The sequence below is a fragment of the Lissotriton helveticus genome, chromosome 6 (assembly GCF_964261635.1).
Source record: "Lissotriton helveticus chromosome 6, aLisHel1.1, whole genome shotgun sequence".
NCBI classification, from domain to species: domain Eukaryota; kingdom Metazoa; phylum Chordata; class Amphibia; order Caudata; family Salamandridae; genus Lissotriton; species Lissotriton helveticus.
In genome coordinates, this window is record NC_136067.1 from 1269436569 (window position 1) to 1269449382 (window position 12814).

The 12814-nt window shown below is 44.6% G+C and overlaps 1 protein-coding gene across 3 annotated transcripts in view; it reads left to right on the forward strand.

Annotated features, from left to right (window-relative positions):
* Window positions 1-12814, forward strand: part of ADAT2 (adenosine deaminase tRNA specific 2) — a 158151-nt gene that overhangs the window by 143146 nt on the left and 2191 nt on the right. For all 3 annotated transcript variants that reach the window (XM_078649000.1, XM_078649001.1, XM_078649002.1), the window contains 3 exons: window positions 8208-8314; window positions 12073-12145; window positions 12644-12814. The exon at window positions 12644-12814 is cut by the window's right edge and continues 2191 nt beyond it. In XM_078649000.1, coding sequence (XP_078505126.1) covers window positions 8208-8314; window positions 12073-12145; window positions 12644-12675 — 212 coding nt within the window. In that variant the 3' untranslated portion in view covers window positions 12676-12814. The remainder of the gene's footprint in view (window positions 1-8207; window positions 8315-12072; window positions 12146-12643) is intronic.

Sequence of the window (12814 nt, forward strand, 5' to 3'; positions counted from 1 at the left end):
TCGTCTTGGGGGCTCCATGAGCAGATGAAATCCGATGTTCGAGGGTCTTCAAAATTTATGACTACACAGTCCCCAGGGATTGTTTTCCTAGTATGTCCTAACCACGGAACTCTCCGTACCATCAAGATTTTGCTCTTTATGTGTGGGGACAAGGGCCTGTTAAAATTTAGCCAATGGCATACTTTATTTTTAAGTTCCCAAAAGGATTCCTCACTGTGTGTACCTAACTCTGGTACCCCCGTCAAAACAACTATATATGGACTAGCTTCTGGTGGTAAGTTGATAGGGCCACCCTTCGGTGGCCTCCCCGTTCAATGTTCATTTGAACTATGCTTGGTGGGCTTAGTACCAGTAATGCCTATTTTATGGAGATCTTTAACTACCAAATGATTGCCTGCGGTGTTCGTCCCGGCTACATTTGTAGCATTCAAACCTGGACTTCTAGATACGTTTGAATGTTGGGGTTTATCTATGACAGGAGCTGGTATTGGTACTGATACTGCAGTAAGCATAGTTGTTTTGGGTGGTATTTTATCTATGCTAAGACTTGACAATGTTATTATGCTTTTTTCTACTTCAAGGAGCTGAGTTTCTATGTGTGTCAATCTAATTTCCAACGGAGATAAAAGTTTTTTAAGCATTTTTCCTAAATTTGTCAACAAAAGTGCGGCCCCCTCATCTGATGTGCCTGTGTTAATGATAACTACGTCATCTCCAGCTTGGGAGTCTTGGGTCCCATTTGATAAATCTATATGTAGGTCTGTTTGAAAGGGATTCTGCCCAGGCTGACCTACCTGCAATACCAGCCCTTGTTCGTCCCCATTTTTACTTGTGGGATCACTGTTAATCTTTGTTTTGGCTACCTTAGCTTTATTACCAACAGGAGCTGGGGGAGTGGGTCGTTTCCGCTTAGTTACAGCACTCTCCCGCCTTCCACGTAGTTGCCTGGTACTAGTTTGTTCTTGGGGCACAACTTCTATATTTCTAATTGTGGTATCAACTAATAATTCGGTTCCTATTGAGACTGTAGTACAGTCCGATAATTGTATGGGAGCCTGTGGCGGTGTACTCGGCATATTATGTACAACTGCTTGTGTCTCTATGACGTTGGGTCTGTCAGTGTGCTCTGGTGTTCGAGCAGATGCGATATGGCCCAAAGATGATCTTTTGGCCATCGCATGATCTTGGGACACTCTACGTTCCATCAGACATATACCCTGATCTATAAATGTGTTGGCCCTGATTATGAAATTGTCAAGGGTACCTGTCAGCTGGTTCACCCCCAGTACAACCTTACTCCTGCTTTCGCGAGTTGCCATCCCTTATATGTATACGGCTGGTCAAAAGTCAGTGATTTTAACAAAGACAAATATATAAACAATATACATACAATTTACAGGCCCACAAGGATGGACAATAAAGAGGGATGGCCCGGTCCGGTCTAGTACGGCCTTGAACGGGCGTAAACGGGCCCGCCCTTGGCCCGGCGCCCACCCGCGCGCGTCCCGCGTCGCGGGAAAGTGATGTCAGTTTTATCCTTCCTGGCAGGGGGCGTGGACACCGGGGGAAGAGGCACCAGCTGTGAGGAAGTGTAGCCTGCTGGTCCTCGCAGTCCCCCGGTGATAACTACAGAAAGCAGCTGTCGCCCAAACGGCACCCGTGGAGCGGGGACCGAGAATCCCAGGCAAATTTCAGGTCAGGAGTCTCCAGAAGTCGCTAGACACCTCCAACCAGGTTCGTAGCAAACGGCCAAGTTGAACGCTGTCCACCCCTCTCCTTCATTATTGATTGCATGTACCCCAACTCTTTTCCCTGCTCCTTACTTGCCCAGCCCGAAGACAAACGATTCATACAGCACTAGCCACCCCACTTGCCTTTTTGTTTGCTTTCACTTTTAGCCAGGCTGCTGTATAACATGCCCAAAAGACATTGACAAAACCAATAGCTCTCACTTAGACTAAACCCAATGGCTTTGCCAATGTTTTTTTTAAAAAAGAGATAAGGATATAGAAAGCTTTATAGCCTGATGCCCTCAAATAGAAAAGACTGGTGATCCTGAGGCCTCCCCTTCGAAATACCTTGCAGATTTTCTTACAAGAGTCTGATGATCAGTTCTTCCTGATCGCTACTGTTTGGTAGATGGTAAGGGTGAAAGTTGGAACTGCTGTTGCTGTTGTTCAGGATGAGGATGTTTCTAGGGCAGGCTATCTCCTTTGTCTGTCCCCAAATACTGCCTTAGAAATGCTAATGCTCGCCAGGCGCTGAAAACCTCACACTTCATTGTGTCCACTTTGTGAGTAGTCCTGCTTGGGAACAGACCCAAGTCGATCTGCTGTGAGAAACATCAGTTTACACAAAGGCTTTTTCTGGAGAGTCACCTAAGAAGGACACTGGAAAGAGAATCACCCCAAACCGGTTCTGAAGTTTGAAACAGTAGATTCACATTCCCCATCTAGAAAATGTGTATAAGAGTGGGAACCAAACCACCACCTTTGTTGCAGTCCCAGGTACTTCTTGGCTAAGAAAGAGAGTGCTCTGCAGTGTACTTAAAGAGCTCATATGTAACCAGTGCTTCCAGTCCACCACCTGTGTCCAGTTCATGCCTCTGCCCAAATGCTGTGGGTCGCACAGTTGGGGAGGCAATCCTGAAGCAGGAGAGCTAGTGATTACTGAAAATGCAATCGGATTTACAACCGTATATTGGCTGACCTAATTATATTCTATAGTATTTAGATTTTTGGGGGGATTAGAGTACCTGCTTTCTTCCTGGACATTAGGGGCTAGATGTAAGTAAATTAGATTTACCGATTCATAAATACCGAATTTTACCGATTCGGTATTTATGATTCGGTAAATCTAATGTAGGTAATTATTCTGTAAAAAATACCGAATCGGTAGGATCCGGTATTTACCGATTCGTAATTACCGAATCGGTATTTGTCATTGATTCCTATGGGCCTTGAAGCCCATAGGAATCAATGGCAAATACCGATTCGGTAATTAACGAATCGGTAAAATTACCGAATTGCCAAGGGGGACAGGGTGTCACTTTGACACCCTGTTGCACCCCTGTTTCTGGCTTGTGTGCCCTTAGGGCATGTATGTGTGCCACATGGCACAGGTGTACATGCACAGATGTGCATGTACACAGGAATTCGTTATTTACCATGCAATAGTATTACATGGTAAATAACGAATCGGTAATGGCCTGTGGCACTGTTTGAAGTGCCACCTACATCTGGATTTACCGATTCGGTAAATTTACCGAATCAGTAAATATACCGATTCTGTAAATATAAGGCCCCCTACATGTCAAACACCAAATACCGGTCGGTAACGGCCGAAATCGGCCGTTACCGACCGGTATTTGGCGACCTACATCTGGCCCTAGGTTATTGTGTCTTTTGGTTGGTTGTTGAATTGTGAGCCCCCGAGAAGCCTTGGATTGTGCATCATGGGTATTGTGAGAGTCAAGTACGGAAAGGGTTGTACTGGCCCTATTTGCAGAACCTTTGTAGGACATTTCCCAGGACAGCAGTGTCAAATATCTTCAACCACAACAATTGTGGCCCAATTGCCCCTGTCTGCCTTGTGGCCCACTCAAACACGGTCTGACTCAAAGGGCCTATTGTAAGTATACCTTTTGCTTTCTGTAGATTCCACTATACCAGGTGTCTCCAACCAGTCAATGGCGAGCTACCCGTAGCTCCTAGACACCTTTCAAAGTAGCTCGCAGATTTGAGTTCATTTTAAATAAGCACAGAGTCACATTTTCCTTTTAATTTAAGGGGAGGTTGTGTTTACTTAACATTGTTATCATCAGGCTGCACATAGCAGACCTGATAATGAGCAGTGCTCAGTCAAATGTATGGACCAGGCTAGGTAACGGAGGTGAAGAACTGAAGTACTGAAGTAACTAAGTCTTAAATAACAGTCTTTACAAAGTGATATTTCTAAATGCTTTTAAATGGGAGAAAATTAAAATGAAAAGTTACCTTAAAGATTAACTCTTCATATTCATTTTCTCCCATTTCAAAGTGTTGCATTAGCAAGCATTAGGCCTTTTGCTCTGAGTGGCCAGTATATACTGTACCATATGTATAACTAAAAAAACTTTTTTTTCAAATGGGAGAAATTTAAAGTGAAGAAAACTTTTTCTATGAAACACTAAGTATTAATGTTTTTCTCCACTTTCAATTGATGCCAAGTACCCAGTTTTATGAAACATGTGTATTCATTTATAATTCCTCCCATTTAAACAAATGTATTTTTCTGTTATAAATATGGCACCATTTATGAAGCCTACTGGGGCCAATATTTTTGGTGTTTGTAAATGTGACACTTGTAAATGGGAGAAACTTTAAATCACGAGTTCCTCTTCTTTAAACAATTCTCCATCTCGAACAGATTTATCACATCGTCAGTCAATCTCATTTAATGTTGGTAACTGCGTGGTAACTTGCGTGGTTCCACCCGTCGAGCTGCAATCCCATGTCTCCCAGCGCACTTTCTTTCACGAATGGGAGTCCTGTGTGTCCATTACAGGCGCGCTGGATCCCCCCGGGGAGTCCTGCTCCAAGTGATGGATTTCCTTGACTAGTGGATGGATCAAGTCCTCCACCTCCTCCTCTCCCCCCGACGCGCGGCCTTCAGATTCTTCCTCTTCATCTCCTTCAGATCGGATGCCATTGCGCAGGCAACTGAACCTTGAGCCCGCCACTGAGTCAAGGTCTGCTGCCGTAGATCCACCACTCCGAATGTCCTCAGTGGCCCGGAATCGGTATGGGGTCGCCGGTGTCAACTTTCTCACTCTCCGTGACTTCCGTCTCTGGGGTTTCGGCATTTTCCAGCGTGGCTTCTCCCGTACTGATCTTTCCATGGCTTCTCGCCCCGCGGCTTCCCTGCTGTTCAGTACAGGGCGCTCCTCAAGCCATTGCCAGGCGTCTTCCGGATGTGAGAAGAAGATGGCTTTATCCTTGTAGATCACCTTGAGCTTAGCGGGGAAAAGGAGCATGTATCGGATGTCCAAAGTCCTCAGTTTTGCCTTCACAGAGTCGAACGACCGACGTTGTTTCGAGACTTCCTCGCTGTAGTCCGGGAAGATCATTATAGTCGTGTTTTCCAACCGTATTTCCCCCATTTGTCTGGCTTCTCTCAAGATGAGATCTCTGTCAGCAAAGTTCAAGAAGCGGGCTATGACTGGTCTCGGTCTCGCCCCCTCCGGTGGTTTCGCCAGAAGGGCCCTATGCGCTCTTTCAATGATGAAACATGGAGAGAATTGTGCTGCCGGGAAGGTGGTTTTTAACCAGGCGTGGAGGAATGATTACATGTTTGTCCCCTCAATTCCCTCTCTAAATCCCACGAAGCGCAGGTTGTTGCGTCGCGATCTGTTTTCTGCATCGTCCACCTTCCACTGCAGCTGGCGGTGCGAGGCCTGTAGTTCTGCCATGTCCTGCCTCAGGGTGGATATCGTCGCATCGTTGTCGTTTATCCTCGTTTCGGTCTCCGTCACCCTCTCGGACAGTTTCCGGAAATCTTGGCGTAGCAGTGTGACCTCGGAGCCCACTTCCCCGATCTTCACCTCCAGGGCCGCACGGGACTCCTGGATATCCGTCCTAGACGCCTGAATGGCCTCCATCAGCAGCGCCGTGTCGTTCCGCCCTCTGGGCGTCATGGAGTGGTGTTCCACCGTGAGTCGAGGCGCCGCAAAGTTGTCCATTGGGCCTTGTTTCGCAGGTTTAGGGACCACGTCTCTCCTCCCCATTTCTGCGTTCTCGTCGGGTGATGGCCGCTAGCCGCAGACCCCTGACAATTCAATAGTAGCGTTGGCGCCGAAAGGTGTTGGGAGGGGGTGGAGTGCGGCTTACAGTGTAGGTTGTAGTCCCCTGTCGCCCTCGGGGGCCGACCACTAGCCAGTGGTGGATGTGGCTTCCTCCGTGGGCCCCCGGCCTCTTCTCGCGTGTCAGTTCGGCCGCGGTGTCACCACCTGCCCCCCAAAGTGAGCACAGCGCCGACGGGTGCCTAGGGCTTCCTTCACCGACTCCGCCTATGACTCCCCGGGTCTCCCCCTCGAACCCGCAGGCAAACAGGGCGAGGTAACCGGCGCTAGGTGGAGGAGGGGGTGGGGGGGCCGCGAGGTCCGGAGCCTCACCTCGGGCTAAGGTACCACCGTGCCGATTATCTCTTCTGGGCCTCCTTAGTGTCTCGCCGCCATGTTGGTGCAGGGTCTGGGTCCTTGTGGTGGGCTCAGTGGACCAGTGTCGGCGGGCGCCCCACCGGGGTCGCCTTCCTGCCGAAATCACACCCGGGCCGTTTCCGCCCCTCGATGCTACCGTCAGCTGGTGTGCTTGAAATCACCGAGGCGCCCAGCCCGGCTCTCCCTCACCAGCTAGGAGTCGCGCCGGCCGCCATCTTGGTAAAGGCGGCCGGTTGTTGGTGGTGCCCGGTCTGATCGTCGCACTCCGGGTTTTGAGCACCGCGGACCGACCTGTCCGCCGCGGCTGCCAGGCATCGGGTCCCGACCTCCCCAGACCTCGAGGCGGCGTCTACGCGGCCCGGCAACTTGCGGACTCCACGCCCGCCATCTTTGTCTCGGTGCGAGGTGCCAGGTCAGAGCCACGGGCTCGATTCTCCAGGCTCGGTTCTCCGCGTGATTTCGCACCGAAAGTGCAGCGGATACACCTCCTGTAGTCGCAGGGGTGGTGCAGCTCCCGTCTGTGAGCTTAGCGCCTCACTGGGGATGATGGAAACGGCGGATCTTCGAGCAGCTCGTCGGGAGCTCCGGCAAGGTACTCCTCAACCGGCCATGTTGCTGGCCACGCGATGTAGATCTCACATTTTAGGACTTTGAACACATCCAAGGGCTCCCCTGTTGATTCAGGGTTGTTGCCCATGCCGTCGGGTATGAGGAAGAGCCCTATGATGAAGCATGCCTTCTTTTTGGTAGTGAGGTCTACCATCCTCTAACAAATATTTTTTATGTAATTTAGTTGGACCCAAGGGATAGTGATTGTTCATAGGGTAGCCGAGTTTGGTTATGAATTTCCTAAAGTCAGTCTATCCTGCTATCAGCCTTTTCCTTGATCCATCATATGGGGAACAGGACTTAATCCTGGTTTCTACATCTATACCCACTGAACTTACGATGCTGCTTCATGGGGGCATGTCATGGACCTGGGTTTTATGTGGGGATCGAACTGGTTCTGATGATGTTAAGATGGCCTTTTCCATTTATGTGTCCTCAGAGCTATAGATGCGGATGAATGGGGAGAATATCCTGGAACTTGGTCTTTGTATGCAGGCCACACTGTTAACTATGATCGTATGATTGACTTTGTCATTTATGTGCCAATGAATTCTAGATGCAGACTAATGTGCGATTTTATGGAGCCTGTTATTACAGTAAAAAGATTTTTTTTTAAATCCTGGTTTCTACAGTGATTATTGTTCTAGAGAGAGAACATTTCCAAAATAGTTTCTAAGCTAATTTAAATACTTCAGTTGTATCTCATGTGTCTCTTTTCATACTCACCTTAAGGTTTGCAAGGTCTCTTTAATTTACAGAATGGGCTACTGCTCGCTTTCTGCCATTAGTTTTTATGCAGTTGACCTGTTGTCTCCCCTCTTCAGTTTTATTTGTGACTACTGCAAATTCATTACATTCTCGTTGTAGAAATTCATGCTGCCTCTCCTAGAGGAACTTTGACTTTTTATTTATGAGCTTGCTTTGTGGGACAGTTGTACTTGTACACAGTGGCTTGTAATGTAGACATGCCTTCAAGAGTCAAACCTCCTAGGGAGGTCTCCTTGAGAAAATTCTCTGTCAATACAAGCACGACTGCCCTGCATCCTAGATCCTTCTCATCAACATGCTTGCACTACTGCTGTTTTCTTTGCAGCCTATCATTAAGTAAAGATCCCTTTTTTATAGATCCCTTTTTCTCCCGTTTCTACTTTCTCCAATATTATCGGGACACGTTATTTTTTATCTTTGTCAGCTTTCAAACTCAGTCCCTGCAGCATGTTACTAAATGGTCAGGCTTCGTGATTCACTACCATCTGGCAAGTGGAAGTATCCCTATCACACGCGTAGAACCATGCCTATCACAGTTACTTTGAAAATGCTTTACAAGAATGCTTCGCCTTTACCTACAGAGGCTACTGATTGTTATGCCTTTTTGTCTATTGATCTTAACAATTGCCTTAAGATATCCCACTAGTCGTATATGGCTGTCGCAATGATCGATTTGGGGGATGTGGTTCAGTTCTGAATATCGCTACAGATGATTTACCTAACACCGGGACTCCCTTTGAGGTAACTGTGCTAAGTGTGCTTGTGTATTTTGCTATGGGAATCCTGCATATATCAATACCCTCTAAGAACTTTATCCTAAACTCATATTTTCTGAGAAATGGTTCCTTCTTATATATAGGAAGTACCACTGTATATCCGTGAAATGCAGCTAACCTTGTTCTGCAAATTTCAGGCTAGTATGTCAAATAAAATATTAAGAAACTGAATGAAAACATTGCAGCTTGTACACCTTTTTAGTTTTGATAAAACATTAATGCCATTTTGGATTTCAGTGTACTTCTCACAAAGTAGAGAACACACTTATTGACCTATCAAGTCCTTTCATAATTTAGCCAGTTCCTACCTTTTGGTAGAGTTGTTGAATTAGTTGAAGACTTTTGCACATGGTCTCATCATGTGGGTTAGTTCAGCGTAATCTACTAAAAAATTACAGATATCTTGTAACTTGTGCTAAAAAAACAGATTCCAAACAGATATTATGGTAAGTGATACTTGGGGCCAGTATACATAAATCGACCTACAGGTTTTTCAAAAGGGGTAATGACAGGGTTTGCTTGTTCAGATACTTATAAACAACCATCTTCTGGACATTTAGTCGAGTAGTTATAATGTAGTCATCCCAAAGATACAAATAACAGAAAGCTCTGCAGGAACAAGCTGCCAATCTTTTAGCTATTTTGTACTGTCATTGTTTTTGCAGAAATGTATTTACTAAGGCAAAATTATGTTCTAGGTGTAAAAAGCACATCTTACCATAGTAGTCAGTGGCACTGAAGGATGTGGGGAAGTGCTTCTTGTGAAATGGCAGTACACCATAACTTGCATGAAGTCATCCAATGAATGAAGTGATCTGACCCATTGTCCCATAATACATGCTGGAGTGGGTGGAAGAAAAATGTGAACGACTAATAATTGATTAAGTCTGGCTGAAAACCCCTATAACTGTGTTAGGCACATCATTTTAGTAAAATCAACATGTATTGGCTAACACCAGAACTAGAAAGCCAATTGGTCCTTCGTTGACTTCCAGTCTCTTACCTTTGCTAATGCTTTATTGTAATGTATTTGTAAATATTTAATACAAATAGACAAAGAGGTTCGGAAAGTTAGATAAATAAAGAGACTTTCAAAGATGGATAGAGAGAGTGGTATAGATAGTGTTGCATAGTTCGAGATGGTTGCATTAATAGACAGCTAGATAGAGAGGGTTACATACATAGAGAATGTTGCATAGATAGATAGGTAGGTAGGTAGATATGTATATATACAGGTATATTGACAGGTAGAGTGCAAAGATAGACAGGTTTATAGCTAGACAGGTACACAGACAGACAAAGCGGTGGTTAGATGGACAGAGAGGTAGATAGACTGGTACATGAACAGGCAGACACACAACCAGGTAGTTATATAGACCGAGATAGATAGATAGTTAGATAGACAGATAGACAGATAGACAGATAGATAGATAGATAGATAGATAGATAGATAGATAGATAGATAGATAGATAGATAGATAGATAGATAGATAGATAGATAGATAGACAGACAGATAGATAGATAGACAGATAAAACTGGTAGATAGATAGGCAGGCCGGCAGAAAGGTAAACAGGCCGATAGTGTTGCACAGGCCCGGACTGGCCGTTGTGGGCACCGGGTAATCCCCCGGTCGGCTGCAAGGGTGGGGGCCGGTTTTGGGCCCTGGGGGCCGTTTTTGTTGCAGAGCCGTTTTTGCAGCATAGCTGCAAAATCGGCCCTGTAACAAAATCGGCTGAAAAGCGGCCCTGGCAAAGCGCTCGCCCCCCCTCCCACCCGGGGAGGGGGGGGGGAGGGGGGGGGGCCGGCCGAGCACTTTGCCAGGGCCGTTTTTGGTTCCCAGTCCGGCCCTGGTGTTGCAGCGATAAATAGGAAATTGGAATAAACGGAACAGCTTCAATTAATAATATAATAGTTAAATATCACCATCAGCATGGCACAGAAGAGCTCTGAAAGCAAACTACAAAGCCCTACAAGCTGGAAAAACAGACTAAACTGGGTTACAAATATAATTGTAGTTGTCAATGAAAATACATAGCAGCATGACATACAGGACTCTAGTTTATTTTATTTTAAAATGTATTTTATCTGAGAGTTTCATATAGCGCCAACATGACCCCTCAGGGTATCAGAGCGCTGTACAAAGAGCAGACAAGGTATTCATACAGAAACAAATGCAATAAGACATAAGCAAACAGAAAAACATACACAATATAACAATAGTCCGGCATATTCTGGCCCCAGAGGTGCCAACTGAACAAATTGTCAAGCTGAGTGGCTTCAGGGATCCTCTTGAATGCATCTATTCAACAGAAGCATTTTTACTTCTTTTTTTTTTTAAGGAAGGTAGCCAATGGGTTTTTTACCTGATTACAGGAGGCAGTGCATTCCAAATTCTTGTTATGGTGATGGGCCTTGTGTGTCATGCAAGCTATCTTCAGCTCGGTCCTTGCTTCAACTTCAAACGTGAGCCAATTAGTTATACATTTCCGTAATTTCATTCATACTAAAAAGAGGAAAACTTAATAAAGAACAGTTTCTCTGGTATGCTGTGAAACAGCAGCAGTCAGACAAACAAAGGCCACTTCAAAAGAGTTTTACTTCAGAAGTAGTAGCAGGAGACAGGAACTGATAAACGTGGAATATGCTGCTAGAAAACGTCCTGCTAGCACAAAAGACTTTAAACTTCAAGGCAATACTAAAGTAATAATATGGTAAAAACAAAAACACTGGCAATTAACTACCTTGTGTGCAAATGCCATCCTTGTGAATGAGCAAAGTGCATTCACTGAAAGTGGCTGAAGTAGTCTGACCCATTGTCGTAAGTTGTAAGCTTTAGTAGGCAGAAGCAAAATATGAATGAGACAATAAAAGCCCTGTGAACGAAGAGAACCGGCTGAAAGCCTAGTTCAATAATTATATTATACATATAATTTCAGTAAATTGAAAAGGTCTTGGCTAATACCAAACCTAAAAAGGCAGCCTCTGAAATAATAGGTAAATGACCTCTAAGAAATATTCAGATTTGTCCTTCATAGCCTATGGATGCTTAAAGGTGAGTTGCATATTTTTTTATGAAAGAAATTTGGTTTAACTCTAAGAGAGTATTTTGGCTTTATTTTCAATACAACTACTTTTAGCAAAAAAAGCAATACTCTAAAGTAACTTTTTACACTAATTTAGAACATTTTAAGGATAGTTCAGTTACAATTTAACATACTTAAATAAATGTGAAGCAGCAAAACATAAGCTATAGCACAGGGGCCATTCCTGTAGAATCTACAAATCAGTTAGGTCACCATGTTTACTCTTGGCCAACTAGAACCTATAGTCAAGTCAGTTATAGTTATTCTGAGCCCAAACCAGTTCAACACTGAACTAGCTGCATGTACGGATCTTATTAGTTGCTCCTGGATCCTGGATCCAAGCTAATCAAGAATGACAACTTTGTTGATTTTAAGCCAAATACACATTTATCAACGCACAGGAAACAATAAATGTAAATTACCAGGAAAATATTTTATTTCTCAAAATACCCTACTTATCTATTTAGTCACACCTTAGAAGTGGTTATCACCAGTTCAAGAGTTGAAACGTCACTAACCATATAAGCAGAAGTAGTTCTTTCTTGGAATAAACCAGTTGATATTGTTTTTTACATCAGTTAAATTGATTAGATAATTTTAGTTATCTACATGAGTCTGGTCTTTTTTTCTTTCAATAGTGCATTGGTGGCTACCGAGCTGAGGAAGCGGTGGAAATGTTGAAAACATTCTACAAACAAGAAAACCCGAACGGTCAGTGGCTTTTCACTTCTCTCATTGTGCTTGTTAGCTCCAGTCAAAGGTGCCGTCAACAGCAAAATCTGAGGATTGTTACGCTGAGAGCTTCCCTGTGAGAAGACCTGGTTTTGTACTTTCCGATGGAGCAATAGTGGTCAATGTATGAAACCAGGATAGTTTGCTGAAGAGCAGGTGTATGTCCTTTTCGGCAGACAAGATGACTTGATCTTTCAGGTGATCACTTCCTTTGCCTTGAGGTAGAAGTAAAACCTTATAGTCAGAGAGGAGGGAGGCTACCAAGTCCTTCACACCGCAGTTGGGCAGACAGATTGAATTTACTCTCTCCCTCTTTTCACGGATGCCTCTGGTACACAACTCCATAAGAAGAAATAACAGACCTAGTGTGGAAAAACTGTAAAATGTTTGTGAGTTGTAAGGGTTTCTGTATCAGAGTACCTTCATGCTTGGCTCCTTTTTGTTACTAACCATTCTATTTTATTTCCTTTTCATCAGCCCCGAAATCGAAAGCACGGAAGAAAGACTGACATACAAGCTGTACTGATGCTAAACCAAATCCAGATGTTCTTCAGTGAAGATGGATTTGATCCATATTATGCTCTTGCTCTGTGATGCAATTTTAAAGTGTTTGGCGGGTTTCGATGGTGGTCTAGGGTGATCATGGCT